Source organism: Sturnira hondurensis, unplaced genomic scaffold (assembly GCF_014824575.4).
Source record: "Sturnira hondurensis isolate 20B ecotype Veracruz unplaced genomic scaffold, ASM1482457v3 Scaffold0013190, whole genome shotgun sequence".
In the NCBI taxonomy this organism is placed as follows: domain Eukaryota; kingdom Metazoa; phylum Chordata; class Mammalia; order Chiroptera; family Phyllostomidae; genus Sturnira; species Sturnira hondurensis.
In genome coordinates this window covers 1,842,617-1,861,369 of record NW_028085821.1, presented here as the reverse complement: position 1 = coordinate 1,861,369, position 18,753 = coordinate 1,842,617, and the positions used below count along the sequence as shown (strand labels likewise).

The window sequence follows — 18,753 nt, the reverse complement described above, 5'->3', positions numbered from 1 at the left end:
AAAATATTTTTTAAAAGTATAATTGATATGCTAACATAGAAAAGAAAAACATATAAAGTAACTCAATGCAAAATAATATGGGAAGACAAAGGAAGCAAAAAACAAGTAAAAGAAATAGAAAAATATTTACAAATACAGTATTTACGCAACTGTATCAACAATCACTTTAAATGTGAGTGGATTAAAAAATCCAATTATGTGTGCTTAAATATAAAGGCAAATAGCTTGAAGGTAAAGGGATGGTGAAAGCTATACCCTGCTAACACTAATACACCTGGAGTTACTATATTTTTTCAGACAAAGCAGACTCAGAGTAAGGATATCATGAGGGATAAAGAGGACACCACATAATGATAAAGAGGTCAATTCCTCACAAAGACATACCATTTTTAAGGAATGTGCTCCTAACACAAAGCATCAAAATATGAAGCAAAATCTGAAAGAACTGCAAGGAGAAATAAAGAAATATTACACTTAAAACTTTACCACAACTCTATCAGTAGGTCTAGCAGACAGAAAATCAATAATAGAGTTGCACTGAATAGCACTATGAATCAATTGTATCTGACATTTATATAATACTTCTAACGGTAGCAAAAAACACATTCTTTTTATACTCACGTGGAACATTCACCAAGATAGACCACATTTGGGGATATAAAACATACATTAACAAATTTAAAGGAATAAAAGTCATATAAAGTACAAAGGTCTGCCTGGGGAAAAGTCCCACCATTGTTAGTATAACGAGAATAGTGCATAGCACTGATGTAAACTGGTAGCCAAGGAGAGTGGACTGGAATGCTCATGTGTGAACAGTGATGACTTTACTGTACTAGTCAGTGGGGGCAGTAGATGCTGTTGAGTGAGCATGTGGACTGTGTGGCCATCACATTCAAAATGACTGAGCGAGTTGAGCAACAAATGTGCATCAAATTCTGCATTAAGCTCAAACATTCATCCATGGAAACTACTTGGGGGATTCAGAAGGCCATAGCTAAGGGCAAACTGGTGATTGGCAGCTTCATCACAACAAGGAGCCTGCTGGTGCACCACACCTTGTGCAGTTTTTTGGTGAAATATCAAATCATCTGCTCCAGGTGGTATGGCTCAGAGCATTGGCCTGAGAACCAAAAGATCACCAGTTTGATTCCCAGTCAGGGCATATATGCTTGGGTTGTGGGCAAGGTCCCTAGTTGGGGGTGTGTTAGAAGCAACCAATAGATGTTTCTCTGGTACATCAATGTTTCTTTCCCTTTCTCTCTCTCTTCCCCTCTCTCGAAAAATAAATAAAATCTTTCTAAAAAAATCACCCAGGTGAGGTGACTCAGCCCCCTTTAGAAGCCCAGATTTTGTACCCTACAACTTCTGGCTTTCCCACAATTAAAATCACCTTTGAAAGGGATGAGATTTCAGACTGCTAGTGAAATTCAGGAAAATATGATAGGGCAGGTGATGGCAGTTGGAAGACCTGTGTGAGGTCCTAATGTCCCAATTTTGAAGGGGACTGAAGTGTCACTGTCCTATGTACAATGTGTCTTGTATTTTCACTTAGTTCAAAATATTTTTAGAAGCATGTTGTTTAATCTCCAAATATTATGGGATAATCCAGATATCTTGTTAGTAACTCCTAGTTTAATTCCACTGTGATCTGAGAGTATTTGAGGTCTGTCCAGAAGGTATCCAGCCATGTAATATGAAAAACAGAGGCACTGAAGAAGATACAAAATACAACTTTTTGTGGGAAATTTGTGGAATATAGCTAAAGCAGTACCTAGAAAAGGGAAAGTTATAGCATTAAATGCATGTATTAGGAAAGATCACTTAAGCTTCCACCTTAAGAAATTAGAGAAGAGCAATACAACCTCAAAGCAAGCATAAAAAATAATAAAAATTAGCCCTGGCTGGTGTAGCTCAGTGGATTGAGCGCGGGCCTGCGAACCACACGATCACAGTTTGATTCCCAGTCAGGGCTCATGCCTGGGTTGTAGGCCAAGTTCCCAGCAGGGGACACACGAGAGGCAACCATACATTGATATTTCTCTCCTTCCCTTCCCCTCTAAAGATAAATAAATAAATTTTAAAAAAATAATAAAAATTAGACAAGTCAATTAAATGATAGCAGGGAATCAACAGGAAAAAAAAAAGAAGATCAAAAGCTGGTTCCCTGAAAATATCAGTAAAATAGATGAAGATCTGGCCAGCTTAACCAAGAAAATAATTGGAGAAGTTGCGAATTGTTAATATCAGTAGACCTTGCTAACTGAGCCCACAGACAGTAAAAAGATAAAAAAGAATATTAATAACTCTATGACACCAATTTGGTAACTTAGATGAAAAAGAGCAATTGTCTAAAAACAAAATCAGCTGAAACTCACAGTGAGAAGTAGATATTCTCAATGAGCCTATGATTACTAAAAGAAATGCATCAATGATTAATAACCTTCTGAAAAATAAAGAACCAGGCCAAGATGGTTTTACTGGTGACTGCTAACAAATATTTTTTTAAAAAGACACCAATTCTCTACAATTCCTATCAGAAAACAGAGGAGTGGACACTTATAAACTCATTCTATGGGGCTAGCATTACCCTAATACCAAAACCAAACAAAGAACAGAAAACTACAGACCATTATCTCTCATGAACATAGGTGTAGAAACACACAGAAAAATATTAGCAAATTGAAGAGAAGTATAAAAACTGCATGTAATAATAAAAAGTGAGGAATGCACTGTGTCACTATGTGCCACTACCCTGCTCTGCTGCTTTGGTGAGCCACTGAGGCTAATAATTATGAGGGTACTGAATATCTTAAGCTAAGTTAAAAATTTATTCCAGGTATACAAGATTGTTTCAACATTCAAAAATTAACTGATGTACTCCGTCACATCCTCAGGCTAAAAGAAAAATCATATGAACATATTAATAGAAATAGAAAAAGCATTTGAGAAAATCTAGTATCAATGGATTACTAAAAACTCAGCAAAAAGTGGGTTATACCACTCTACCACAGGTAATATACAGTTGATAAATAAATAAATGCAAACATGCTCAAGATCTTTCATGAATAAGGAAATACAAATTAAAACAGACATGGCATGCACTTACAGAATGGCTAAATCTAAAAAATTGACAATACCAAATGCTGGTGAAGATGTGGAGCACCAGGAACTTTCATTCATTGTTGGTAGGAATACATAATGGTGTAGCCACTCCAGAAAATAGTTTCTCAGTTTCTTACAATGCTAAACATAGTTTTACTACACAATCAAGCAATCGTAATACTAGGTATTTACGTGAGTTAAAAGGTTGTATCCACACAAAAACCTGCACACAAACTTTTATAGCAGCTTTACTTAATATTGCCAAAAGCCAAAAGCAGCCAAAATGTCCTTCAGTAGGTGAATGGATAAACAAACTGGTATATCCATACAATGGAATATTATTCAGTAAGAAAAAGAAATGAGCTATCAAGACAGAAAAGACATGGAGAAATACTAAATACATACAGGGAGGGGCAAAAGTAGTATACAGTTGTTTGTATGGAAAATAATACAATAATGAATAAATAATAATATAAGAATAAAATCTAGCCCTGACCAGTGTGGCTCAGTTGGGCATTGTTCCACAAAGCAAAACATCCTCAGTTTGATTCCCAATCAGGGCACGTGCCTGGGTTGCAAGTTCAGTCCCCATTCAGGATGCATACAAGAAGCAACCAATCAATGTGTCTGTTTCACATCAGTGTTTCTCTCCCTCTCTTCCTCTCCCTTCACCCCTCTCTAAAAATAAATAAATAAATCTTAAAGGAAAAAAAAGGAATTCTGTGTTTTTTGTATTCAAAACTGTATTGCTTAATGAAAGAACCCCATCTGAGAAGGCTACATACTGTGTGATTCCAACTATATGACATTTTGAAAAAGGTGAAACTAAATGGAAAGTAAAAAATCAGTAGTTGCCAGGAACTGGGAGGGGACATAATGAGAAGACAAATAGGTGAAACATGGGGGGGTTTCAGGGTGGTGAAACTATTGTATGATTCTGTAATGGTGGATACAATGACATTATATATTATCAAAATCTACAGAACTATATAACACAAAGACAGAAACCTAATGAAAACTATGGACTTTAGTTAATAATAATATATAACTATTACTCATTAAAAATAACATATGTACTATAACAACTAAAGATGTCAATACTAAGGGAAACTACGCAGGAAAGAAGAATTATATGGGAACTCTGCACTATCTGCTCAATTTGTCTATCAACCTAAAACTGCTCTAAAAAATAGACCGCTAATTTTTTAAAAGATAAGGATGAATATTATTATCACTACTATTATATAATTAGTTCATTTGGTATTATAATTGGATGAGTAGATAAGAGGTATAAATATAGAAAACCACCACCCACTGAAAAATATAACAGAAGTTAAGATTATTTATCATAACAACAACAACAAAAGAACTACAACTAGCAATAATCTTAATAAAGTTGCAGGAAAAAACTTTATTGGGGTAAAAAAGACTACAATACCATGGCTGATGCCTTCTTCCTGTAAGGGAAGCATCAATACTAGAAGAATGTTCACTATGAAACAAAAACCAAAATACCTATTCTTTAAAAACAATTAAAATAAAAATCCCAACACACTATTTTGGAGGATCTCTAGAAACATTCTAAGGTTCATCTAAAAGAATAAATAAATATCTGTACAGGTTACAAATCTGAATTATACATCATTCTAATTTCAAAAAGTACAACAGGCCCTGGCTGGTGTAGCTCAGTGGACTGAGTGCGGGCCTGAGAACCACACGATCATGGTTAGATTCCCAGTCAGGGCACATGCCTGGGTTGCAGGCCAGTTCCCAGCAGGGGACTCACCACAGGCAACCATACATTGATACTTCTCTCCCTCTCTCCTTCCCTTCCCCTCTAAAGATAAATAAATAAAATCTTAAAAACAAAAAGTACAACAGTATAGTGCCTAATATAAGGTTAAGTGCTTGAAAAGATAATGAGAAACACTCTGAAAAGAATTAGGAGTGGGAATTTGCCACAGCCAACATTAAAATTTAAAGTGAAGCTATGATAAGGACAGTGAACAGTGGGATAACAAGTAACCCAGAAACAGAAAAGCCATCTAGGAATTTAGCATATATATCAAAGGTGGTAAGTCAAATGTTTAAGGAAGAGATAAACTTGTTAGTATGTTCATTAGCCATTTGGAAAACAATAAAGCTAGATACATGAAACTAAATTATAGACGGAACAAAAAGGTGAAAATATTAAAGTAGCGCAAGACAACAAAATGTGTATTTTATGCCCTGAGAGTTGAGAAGGTCTTTCTAAACATGATAAAAGCCATTTGTTTTTCTAGTCCGCCAACTGAAAAGTCCAGAAACAATAACCAACTTAAAAGCAGCAGACCTGTAGCCTAGACTAAATATTATTTCCCATTAAAAGACACCAGACATCCTTGGAGAAATACTTTATTCTAGATATGGGGCAGCAAATGTACAAGATAAGCCCAGAACATTTTGTTTAACAGAAAGCATGGAAGCCATCAAAATCTTATATTAAGATCACAATCAAAAGACTTGGAAACCAGCTTGAATAGGCTTGCACTGGCCAAAGACGGGACAACTGGAACATCAAGAAGTATAAATAAGCCCTGGCTGGTGTAGCTCAGTGGATTGAGCACGGGCCTGCGAACCAGATGATCGCGGTTCGATTCCCAGTCAGGGCACATGCCTGGGCACATGCAGGCCAGTTTCCGGCAGGGGCCAGTTCCCTGCAGGGGATGCACGAGAAGCAACCATACATTGATGTTTCCTTCCTCTCTCCTTCCCTTCCCCTCTAAAGATAAATAAATAAAATCTTAAAAAAAAGAAGTATAAATAATAACTGCAATGAATTGAAAGACCTCAAATATGTTTAAATTCATAAACTTGTTTATAATAATACTAAAATCAAAAACAACCAAACAAATCTTATGGTCACCTTTGTGTAACATTAGTAAACAACTAATTATTTTGAACATTGGTAAATAAGAGAAATAATCAATAACCTATCTAGCCTTTTTCCTAGAAACTATTTCTCAGAGAAATCAAAGTGCTGATAAAAAGTAAACTGTTACATGTTAAAACCCTTAATGAAATAATGGATCTAGGCAATGATTCTCAGTGGCTGTTTACCCCACAAAAAGACAAGATATTACATATCTACTCATGGAAGTACCCAATGCCATTTCTAAAATATTCATTATAAAAAAATCAAACCACTATCTGAACAAACATCTGGACCTACGTACCAACGGACAGAAAACACAGGGTCAGAGTAACATGCCAAACAAAGCCAGCGAAATCCACATTGTGATACTCTATGGAACAAATGATCTGCTTTCATCAACAACAACAAACAAAAAACAAGCAAGGAAAAGAATCAAGATGGAAGGGTAAACTACAGAGTAAAAGAGATTTAAAGAACTTCTCAACTGCAAGCAACATTTGAATCTTACTTTTTAAAGTAAAGATTTTATTTCTTTTTAGAGAAATGGGAAGGGAGAGAAAGAGAGGAAAAGAAACATCCAGGTGCGACAGAAACATTGATCCTGGTTGGGGCATGGGGAGGGTGCCCCTCCCACACCCCCAGCCAGCGACCTGGCCCACAACCCAGACATGTGTCCTGATGTAGAATCGAACCAGTGACCTTTCGTTTCACAGAGCACCCAACCCACTGAGCCTCACCAATCAGGGCCATTGTTTGAATCTTGTATTCCAATTCAAATATAAATAAACATAAGAAAGGAAGAAATGTAAATACTGAGAGGATATTTGAAGAACTCAAGATACAGGGTTAGGTAAATGTAGGTTTACAGTTGTGAGTATGAGAAACACAGTTTATTCTTATATTATTATTTATTAATTATTGTACTATTTTTTCCATATGAAATACTGCAAACCTACCCTTCCCCCCGCCCTGTATTGAAGGGTTTAATGTTACTTTTCTGCAGAGGTATAGATTATGTTTAAAGAGTAGGGTTTTCATTTTTAGAGATAAAAACCTGCCAATTAAAAAGTAACTACTAATAAGCAATGATTTAAGAGTGGGTAGCTTAATGAAATTAATCTATATTATATAGACAAGAATTACAAATACAAAAAGACCATGTAAAGTATGATTGTATCACAGAACTGAAATTAGGTTATATGTATATTTAAAGTCAATTTAATTCTAGGAAAGGAAAAAAGCAGCATTTCACAATAATGTATCAATGAAGGAAATAATTTTTAGTTCTAAATCTTATGTAAACAAGGAAGACTTAAATGTTTTTTATATGATTTTAAAGAAATTACAGCATAGCCACTAGTAGACAATAGCTATGACATGTGTCTTTTTCCAAATGGAATTAAAATTAAATATGAATAATAAAAGCCATTTGTCATGCTCTTCTTGTCCTTATGCTCTTGGTATCCTAAATTTCTCATAGTTCCCTAGGTATACTAGCTCCTTAAGTAATTCCCTACACTTGTTATTCTGACTGGAATTAGTTTTGCATGACAAACTCCTATTCATTCGTCAAGACCCAATTGAAAAGTAATGTCTATAATATCTTTCTTAACCATCCTAGCATTACATTAACCATCTGCTATGCTTTCTTATACTGTACTTTATTTGTTTGAGGCTTTTTGGATCTGCTTCCTTAAGGAGAGTAATCTCCTTAATTCTAGTTCCTAACACATACACCCTCCTAGAGGGTGCTCCATAAATACTTAATCTCCACACACACAGTAAAAGAGATAGTTGCATTAAATGAATGAAAGAAATAATCAGGATTTCCAGTCAAGATTGCAGCATAGGGGATTGAGTGCGGGCCTGTGAACCAGAGGATCTTGGTTCGATTCCCAGTCAGGGCACATGCCTGGGTTGTAGTCCAGTTCCCTGCAGGCCAACTCCCAGCAGGGGACGCACAAAAGGCAACCATACATTGATGTTTCTCTCCCTCTCTCCTTCCCCTCTAAAGATAAATAAATAAATTAATTAATTAATTAAAAAACAAAAAAAAACCTTTTTTTTAAAAAAAAAAGATTGCAACATAGGTAAACATGATTGCCTCCTCACAAAACCACATCAAAATGACAACAAAACTATAAAACCACTACCACTTGTAACTGTCACAAATCTAGTTAAATAGAAATCTGACTAGCACGGAATGAAAGAAACCACAACCATCCAGACTGGCAGAAGGGGCAGAGATGCAAAACTGGCTGGTCCCTGATCCACAAGTGGTAGATAAAAATTCAGGAGGGATATCATGGAAGAGGAGTCCCAGCCAAACACCAGGCCCCAGACCCCAGGGTCCCAGTGCCAGGAAGATGAGACCCATAACTTCTAGCTCCAAAAAGCAACGGGCACTGAGTTGGTGGAAAGAAATTCTAGAGTCCTAGGCAGTTCCTTTTAAAGATCAAACACACAGACTTCCTCAGACTCACTTCCTCTGAGCTCCAGCACCAGGACAGAAGTTTGAAAGTCAACAGTGTCATACAGTGAGGAAGTGAAGTGTCTGTCATCAAAGCAAGAGCTGTGAGAGTTTTCTCCCAGACAGAAAGGTGAAAAGAGGCTATTGTCCCTTTTCTAAGCCCTCTCCCCACAAAGACAGGCAGCAGGTGGGTGAGTGCTATATCTGAGACTCCATCAACCAGGCTAACACTGTTTGCCCTGCCCTGGAGATCCCCTGAGACTCCATCCCAAACAATATAGGGCCACCCAAGCTGTTAACAGTGGTTTTTCCATATGAATGGTCTTGGCTCATGCTTTACAACTTTCTAAATTCTCTCAAACAAGTAACAGCTGGTCTCAGTGGGTCCCCAACACCCATACCTCTTGATGAGTGGCCCCATAACCAGCATCAGCAGCAACCAGCCTAGATTTACAGTTTGGCTTTGCCTGGGAATCACCAAGCCCAGCACAAGTAGCAGCAATCTCAGATTGCATTACAGCTCAGGAAGGGTGGCCCTGGGCAGAAAGAACATAGGTAGGGGCTGACCTTGGCCTGTACCATCTCTGAAATCCCAGAGCCTGTGCACCCAGTGGACAGCTACAGACCATGCTGGAGTGCCAGCACCCTGGCCCTGCATGGCTGACCCTCCATGGGGTGGGGGAAGGAGGGTGGAAGTTGGTGGTCAGTGGTCACAGCCAGTCCTTGCAGCTGACTGGTCTAAGCAAATTCCTCCCATTGATTTGCCAACAACAACTAAGGCTCAACTACAAGAGGAGGGTGTACTCAGCCCACAGAAAGGGCACACCTCAAGTACCCAGCTTGGGCGATACTGGAGGCTGTGCCACTGGACAGTATAGGACACCTACTACATTAGGCCACACTACTGAGACACAGTCATAGTGGCTCTAGCTAATACAGAGAAATAAACACAGGGAGGCAGCCAAAATGAGGAGACAAAAAAACATGGCCCAAATGAAAGAAGAGAACAAACCTCCCCAGAAAAAGAACTAAACAAAATGGAGACAAGGATTCTACTAGATGCAGAGTTCAAAACACTGGTTATAAGAATCTTCAATGAAAATAGGGAAAGAGTAGGGGAACTTAGTGAGAATGTCAACAAAGAGACAGGAAACATAAAAATGAAGATATAACACATGAAAAAGAACCTGTCAGAAATGAAGAACACAGTTAACTGAAATGAAGAATACATTATAAGTAATCAACAGTAGAGTAGATGAATCAGATGATCAAATCATTAATTTGGAAGACAAAAAAGCAAAAAACACCCTATGAAAAGAGCAAAAAGAAAAAAATAATAAAAAATATGAGGACAGCATAAGAAGCCTCAGAGACAACTTCAAGCAAACCAACATTCACATCATGAGGTTGCCAAATAGAGAGAGAGCGAGAAATAAAAAACCTATTTGATAAAATAATGATAGAAAACTTCCCTAAATTGGTGAAAGAAATAGGCGTACAAGTCCAGGAAATGCAGTGAGTCTCGAATAAGATGAACTGAAAGAGGCCCACAGCAAGGGAGCTCCCATATGACTGTCAACCGATTTCTCAACAGAAATGATGCAGGTCAGCAGGATTTGGCAAGAAATATTCAAAGTGATAAAAAGTAAGGAACTATAGCCAAGATTACTCTACCCAACAAAGATATCACTTAGAATCAAAGGATAAATAAAGAGCTTCCCAGGTAAGAATGTAAAATCTCTTTAAGAAGGAAAAGATAAAAAATATGAATAATAAAATGGCAGTAAATATGTATCTATCAACAATGACTTTAAATTCAAATTGATTAAATGTTCCTAACATACAGGATGACTGAATGGATAAGAAAACTTGACCCTCACATATGCTGTCCACAAGAGAGTCACTTCAGATGGAAAGGCAGAAACTAAAAGAAAGTAAAGGGATGGAAAAAGTTATTTCATGAAAATGAAAACAAAGAAAAGCTGGGGTAGCAAAACTTATACCAGACAAAATAGACTTTAAACAAAGGCTATAACAAGAGACAAAGAAGGTCTCAGCAGTTCTTCTTGTGAGTATTTATTTGAAAAAAAGACAAAAAAACCCAAAACACTAAATTGAAAACATGTATGTATCCATATGTTTATTGCAGCATTATTGACAATAGCCAAAATATGGAAACATCTTCTGTCCACCACAGATAAAGAAGTGGTGCAAATATACAGGGTAGGTCAAAAGTAGCATTATAATTGTTCATATGGAAAATAATACAGATAATACAATAATTAGTAAATAATAATACAAGAATAAATTTTGTGTTTCACATACTCACAACTGTAAAACTACTTTTGCCATACCGTATATCATGGAATATGATTCAGCATAAAAAATAATCATGCCATCCACAACAACATAGATGGACCTGGAGAGTATTGTGCTGGGTTAAATAAGTCAGACAAAGAAGGACAAAAATACCAGATGATGAGACTTATATATGGAATCTAAAAAACAAAATAAGCACACAAGCAGAACACCCCACAAAATGTTCCTACTCATATGAACATTTTGTGGGGTGCAACGGAGGGTCATAGGGGATGGGTGAAAAAATAAGGGGATTAAGAAGTACAAACTGGTACAGAATAGTCACGAGGATGTAAAGTATAGCTTAGGGAACACAGTAATAACTATGCATGGTGTCACATGGGTTCCATGTTTTACTGGAATTATCACTTCGTAAGTTATAAAACTACCTCAACAGGGTTATACACCTGAAACGAATATATTGTATGTCAACTGTAATTAAAGAAATAAAAAATATAAAAAATAAAATAAAATGAATTAACCCCTCTAATATCTAAAAACAAACAAAAAAGATACACTAATGACTCTTGCAAATTACTCTATTAGTACTTAGAAGGCAATATGACTCACACCTGGTACCAACATATGTCACATGCTAGGACAGATAAAACAAACAAAAAAACTAATACTGAAACACATTCCCTAATAACCTATCGTTGCACAATGAAGCTCTTTACATACATTTCTTAGCTTAGGTGCCACTGGATCTATGTAACATAAAATATTTTTTGCTAAAAGTGGTTTAAAAAGAAAACTTTAATAAAACTATAGATGACAGAAATTTGAATATAAAAGCATTCTAAAACAAAGAACATTTATGTGTATCAAATAAAATTGCCATTTACTTTTTACAAGACTGCCACAGACACATGAAGTTGTGTCCAGGTTTCCTCACTGGATCCCCATGTTGACTAGATGCACTGAATGGAGACGGCTGGGAACTGCTGGGCTGGCTCTGCACTTGCACAGCTGGTGAAGGTGTCACAGGAGTGTTCTGTGGAAAAGCACAACCACATTGTTCGTGAAATGATGTAAAAAAACATGTTTTAATATAAGCTTATGTTTGATTCTACTGAGAGTTGTAAGATTCTCACTCTTAATATGAAATTTACATTTGTAGTTTTAATGACTATTTATTAAATTTCTAAATTTGAAAAAATTTAAGATAACCATTCTTACAAAAATATTTAGGAAGTAATTTTCTTGTATTTCATATGAACCACAGAGTCAAGATCACACTGTTGCTGTCATTATAGATTGATTATACATTATTTAAAGTTTTTTATATTAATACAATTAGGTAGGAAGACACAATTATAGATTAAAATGAGAAATAAGTCTACAGTAAATGCATCCATTTCATTTACTTATGTATATAGCCCACAAGAACAAATCAACTGCAAATTATCATCTCTTTGTATATTTCCTTTTAGATCTTGTAAAAAATGTAACATAAAACAGTGTATAGTAAAAAGCAAATAAAATTTCAGATATCGCCCTGATCAGTGTGCTGCAGCTGGCAGAATACTGTCATACAAAGAAAGCAAAAGGTCACCAGTTGAAACCCAGCCAGGGTACATGAATGGGTTGCAAGCCAGGTCCCCTGGCTGCGGGCTTGTGAGATGCAACCAATTGATTTTTCTCTCACATGTTGATGTTTCTCTCCCTCTCTTTCTCCCTGTCTTCCCCTCTACAAAAATAAAGAAAGCATGTATAAAGGACACATGGAAAAAGCCAAAGGGGACTAGGATCCCGAGTGGGAGGTGGGGATGGCTGGGGTGGAGGGGACTGGTGGGGGGAAAATGGAGACAACTGTACCTGAACAACAATAAAAAAAACTCAAAGAGAGAATTCCAGATTTAAAAATATAATGTAACTGTATAAGTAAAATTGTTATTAATATTATTGTGCAATAAGCTCTTTTAATGAGCAACTAATTTTTCATAGTTGCTCAGTTATAACTTTCAATGAATATGAGAATTCTAATTGCAGGCACAGACCCTGAAAATTTTTTTAAATCCTCGCCCGAGAATATGTTTACTGATTTTAGTGAAAGAGGAAGGGAGAGAGAGAGAGAGAGACAGAGAAACTGATGTGAGAGAAAAATATTGATTGGTTGTCTCCCATACATGCCATGACTGGGAATAGAACCCAGAATCTAGGTATGTGCCCTGAGTGGAAATCAAATCTTTAAACTTTCAGTAGATGCTGCAAGGGTGTCCAACTTTTTGGCGTCTCTGAGCCACACTGGCAGAAGAGTTATCTTGGGCCACACGTTAAATACACAAATACAAACAAAAGCTGATGACCAAGAAAAAGGTTTTAAGTAAATTTAGGACTTTGTGTTGGGCCGCATTCAGAGCCATCCTGGGCTGACACTCCTGGATCAGGCAACAAACACTCCAGCTACCTGAGCCACTGAGCCAGGGTGCGGGTAAGCCTTTTAAATGTAAGTCTTTTTTCCCTTTCTATATCTCAACCCCTTCCCTCTGAAAAACACATAAGTAAATTATTATTAATGTATCTTCAAACAATTTGAGGCAATACATTTTCTTTCACTCCTTAACTCAGATTTCATTTACAACACACCACCCAAGGAAAAATAATATTGAATTTCTCATCAAAACAACACACCATTTTCAAAGCATTGTTTAAAGGTAATAAATTCAAACTTTGAGAAAATATTAAAAATACTTGTTAGTTTATGTGACTATTGGAAATAGTTGGACCAAAGACATATTTCTAAAAGCCTCAAATTAAAAATTGTAACTTTGTTTTAAACAGGTAAAACACAAATATATAAGACTATAGCATAAAAGTGAAAAAAGGAAGAGACTACCTCTGGCTGGCGTGGCTCAGCTGATTGGATGCTATCTAGCAAAGCAAAAGATCACCAGTTCAATTCCTGGTCAGGGCACATGCCTGGGTTGCAGGCCTGGCCCCCTATTGGAGTGCATACGAGAAGTAACTGATCATTGTTTCTCACATTGATGTTTTTACCTTCTTTCTCCCTATCTTCCCCACTAAATCAATCAATATATAAAATTTTTAAAAAGAAGAGAATAAAATGCTGAAAAAGTTCTTAGAAATGTGAAGTCAGAAAAGCTTTTGCATGTCAAAGTCTAAGAAGAATGTGATGTGATTGAAATTATTTCTATAATAGGATCCCACCCTTAAGATTTTACAATATTGTTAGTGAGAAAACATATACACGCATGAAAAACATGCATTTTAGGACAATACAGGTGTATATCATGGATAAGATGTGAACTTTCCAGCTCCACAGATCTAGACTCAAATTTCAATTTGCCTTATAACTAGCTTTGTGACTTGGGCAACCTACTTAACCTCTCTAATCCTTAGTTCCATCATCTATAAAGTGTAAGTAATAATATCTATCTTACAGGATGATGGGAAGACTACAGAAATTATACATAAAGACCTAAGGCTCTATACTCTCAATAAATGGCAACTGCATTATTATTCTTCTACTAGAGAAGTCCAGAAGGGAAACCAAATTTTGGAGAAAAGATGATTGACTTCATTTTGGGGACAGTGACAGATCAACTACAAATGTCTATGAAAGGAAGTTATTACTGGAAACATGCATTTAACAAGCATTCACCTGAATATCCCTAGAGGAAAATTAGGTATTTTATTGACCATCTTGTTATATATTTGTAAATATTTGTAAATTAAGCTTATTTTTATTTTGATAAGGGCTAACACATCTTTATACGGTTTAATTGTGAAACTCTTTTTGTATCACATAGAAAATTTAATAATAGGAAATCATAGGCTATTTTAACTCCAAATGAGAGCTGTGGCAAGCATTACTAAAGTTAATTCAAACTGTTAAATTAAAAATACATAAATTTCAGCCAAGATGGAGGTGTAGGTAGAAACACTTTGCTTCCTCACACAATCAAAAGGATAACAACCAATTTAAAAACAATAAACTATCAGAACTTCCAGAAAATCAAACTGCATGGAACTCAGACAAACAAGGAGTGAAAGAAACACTCATCTAGACCAGTAGGAGGGGAGGAAATGGGCAGCCAGGCAAAGAGGACACGTGGCAAAGTGGTGGACAAGGGCACTGGCAAGGCAGGGGGGCTGGCTGACACGGAAATGAAGCACTCAAAACTTCTAGCTGTGGAGCCCTGTGGGCACAACCCTGTGGGTTGCAGGCCAGGTCCCCAGTGGGGGACACATGAGAGGTAACCACATATTGATGGTTCTCTCCCATTCTTTCTCCTTCCCTTCCCCTCTCTCTAAAAACAAATTTAAAAATATTTTTAAAAAAGAACTCAGAAAAAATGAGGAGAGGCTTAGGAACTTCTGGGAAAACTTTAAACTTTCCAACATCCAAATCATAGGGGTACCAGAAGGAGAAGAGGAAGAGCAAGAAACTGAAAACATATTTGAACTAATAATGAAGGAAAACTCCCCCAATCTGGTGAAGAAAATAGCCTTCCAGGAAGTCCAGGAAGCTTAGAGAGTCCCAAAGAAGTTGGACCCAAGAAAGCACACTCTGAGGCACATGATAATTACATTACCCAAGATTAAAGTTAAGGAGAGAATCTTAAAAGCAGCAAGAGGAAAGCAGAGAGTGACCTACAAATGAGTGCCCATAAGAATACAAGCTGATTTCTCAAAAGAAACGTTATAGGCAAGAAGGCGCTAGAAAGAAGTGTCTGAAGTCATGAAAGGCAAGGAACTACATCCAAGATTACTCTATCTAGCAAAGCTTTCATTCGGAATGGAAGGGCAGATAAAGTGCCTTCCAGATAAGGTCAAGATGAAGCAGTTCATCATTACCAAGCCCTTATTATATGAAATGTTAAAGGGATTTACCCAAGAAAAAGATAAAAACCAATGAACCGTAAAATGACAACAAACTCACAACTATCAACAACTCAATCTAAAAAACAAAAAGACACTAAGCAAACAACTAGAATAGGAACAGAATCAGAGAAATGGCGATCGTATGGAGAGTTATCAGGGGGGAAGGGGAGAAGGGGGAGAAAAGGTACAAGAAATAAGAAGCATAAATGGTAGGCATAAAATAGACAGGGGGAGGTTAAAAATTGTATTGGAATTAGAGAAACCAAAGAACTTATATGTAGGACACATGGACATGAACGAAGGGGGTGGTTGCCAGAGGGAGAGAGGGGTAGAGGGGAGAAAGGAGATAAAGTGGAGAAAAAATTGGGACAAATGTAACATAATAATCAATAAAATGTACTCTAAAAAAACACATAAAAGACATGTTAACTAAATGCAACATACAGAAAACTTATAAATCCTAATTCAAGCAAGTATTCAAGCAGTGATCCTAGGGAACACTGAACATGAACTAGGTGTCACAGAATATTAAGAAATTGGAACCTCTGCCAAGATGGAGGCATAGGTGGAAACACTGTGGCTTCTCCCACAACCAAGTTTGAATACAACAAAGGTTTAGTAAACAAAGACACAGCCAAAGAACAGAAAACTGAACTATATGAAAGTCCGACAACAATGAACCGTTCAACTGGGACTGGTAAGAGGGGCGGAACCAGAAGCAGAGCAGGGTCCAGCAGGAAAGATCCCCCGACCCAGACACGCACACAGCTGGGTTAGCATCATGGACCCAGTGATGAGCCGCGGGGCAGGCTGACCGAGGGTCACACATTCACATGCAGATAAACCAGCAGAGGTGTGAGCAGTGAGACGGACTCTGCAGGCCCCAGTGGCGAACCGCACAGGCCCCAGTGGCGAACCCAGTGAGGGTGCGGGGTAGGCTGATCAAGGTCGCACATTCGAGCCAGACCAGGCGGCCCCAAGGGCAGGAGGAGGCAGAGGGGACCGCCATTGCTTTCCTTTGATCCTGCCCCCACACACAGTGTAACAACCCAGAGACTGAGTTGCCCCGCTCTGGTGAACACCCAGGGCTCCGCTCCTCATACATAACAGGTGTGAACAGACCAAAACATGGCTCAAGAAGAAGTCAAAGCTGCAGAGCCGATAACTCTAAGTGACCAAGAAATAGCCAACCTATCAGATGCACAATTCAAAACACTGGTGAGTAGGATGCTCACAGAACTGGTTGATTATAGTCACAAATTAGAGGAACAAATGAAGGCTAAACTAATTGAAATGAAGGGAAATGCACAGGAAACCAATAGCGATGAAAAGGAAACTGGAACTCAAATCAATGGAGTGGACCAGAAGGAAGAAAGAAACATCCAACTAGAAAAGAATGAAGAAATGAGAATTCGAAAAAATGAGGAGAGGCTTAGGAACCTCCAGGACATCTGGAAACGTTCCAACATCCAGATTATAGGGGTACCAGAAGGGGGAAAGAAACAGCCACAAGTGGAAAACTTATTTGAACAAACAATAAAGGAGAACTTCCCCAGTCTGGCAAAGGAAATAGACTTCCAAGAAATCGAGGAAGCTCAGAGAGTCCCAAAGAAGTTGGACCCAAGAAGGAACACACTAAGGCACATCATAATTACATTAGTCAAGATTAAAATGAAGGAGAGAATCCTAGAAGCAGCAAGAGATAAGGGGACAATCACCTACAAAGGAGTTCTCGTCAGACTGTCAGCGGATTTCTCAAAAGAGACCTTACAGGCAAGAAGGGGCTGGAAAGAAGTATTCCAAGTCATGAAATCCAAAGACCTACAGCCAAGATTGCTTTATCCAGCAAAGTTTTCATTTAGAATGGAAGAACAGATTAAGCGCTTCTCAGATAAGATCAATTCAAGGAGTTCATCATCACCAAGCCCTTATTATATGAAATGTTAAATAACTTATATACGAAAAAGAATATGAAAAATATGAACAGTGAAAGGACAGCAAGCTCACCGTTATTAACAACCACACCTAAAACAAAAGCAAACCAAGAGGACAGCTAGATCAGGAGCAAAACCATAGAAATGGAGAACACATGGAGGGTTAGAAACAGGGGAGTGGGAGGAGGAGAAGAGGGGAGAAGGTACAGAAAATAGCATAGACAGTAGGTAGAAAATAGATAGGGGGGAGGGCGAGAATAGTGGGGGAAATATAGAATCTAAAGAACTTGAGACACGTGGTCATAAACTAAAGTGGGGGAATGGTGGGGATTTGCAGGGTGGAGGGGAATGAAGGAATGAAGGGGGGAATAGAACAACAACTGTAATGGTATAATCAATAAAATATATTAAAAAAAGAAATTGATATTTTTGTTAGGTAAGGATTTGTTACTGGGAAATGTACATTTAGAAATACTTAACTATTAGAGAAACATATACCAAAATATTCATTAGTAAAATGAAATAATATTTGGGATTTGTTTTAAAGTACTTCAGGAAAAAATAAGATGGTGGTGGTGGGGAGTAGATGAAATTACAAAGACAAAATGACAATAAGATTTCATCTAGGTGGTATACAAATGAAAGCTTACTGACTCTACTTTTGTGTAAGTCTAAAAAGTTTCACAATAAAGAGTAAACTAAAAATGAATTAAATAGAGCTAAATATATCAATGAAACAAAATAATTAAAGTAGTTATAGACCATACCAAGTGAGAAATTCTAAGCAACGTATTTCTTTGACCATGAGTTACTATTTTTAGGTTTCCTCCTTAAAAATGATACATTTCTGCCCTGGCTGGCGTAGCTCAGTGGATTGAGTGCGGGCCTGCAAATCACATGATGGAGGTTCGATTCCCAGTCAGGGCACCTGCCTGGGTTGCAGGCCAGTTCTCAGTAGGGGACTCACGAGAGGCAACCATACATTGATATTTCTCTTCCTCTCTCCTTCCCTTCCCCTCTAAAGATAAATAAATTAAAAAATCTTTTAAAAAATTATGGATTTCTGTCTACAAAAAGTTTTTAAAATAGGTTGTTTGTATTGTACTGTAGGTTTTTCAAAGTAC

General features: G+C 37.3%; 1 protein-coding gene across 1 annotated transcript in view; it reads right to left on the bottom strand.

Moving 5' to 3' along the window:
* Positions 1-18,753, bottom strand: part of ARID2 (AT-rich interaction domain 2) — a 165,981-nt gene that overhangs the window by 28,556 nt on the left and 118,672 nt on the right. The window contains exon 16 of the mRNA XM_037061084.1: positions 11,693-11,841. Coding sequence (XP_036916979.1) covers positions 11,693-11,841 — 149 coding nt within the window. The remainder of the gene's footprint in view (positions 1-11,692; positions 11,842-18,753) is intronic.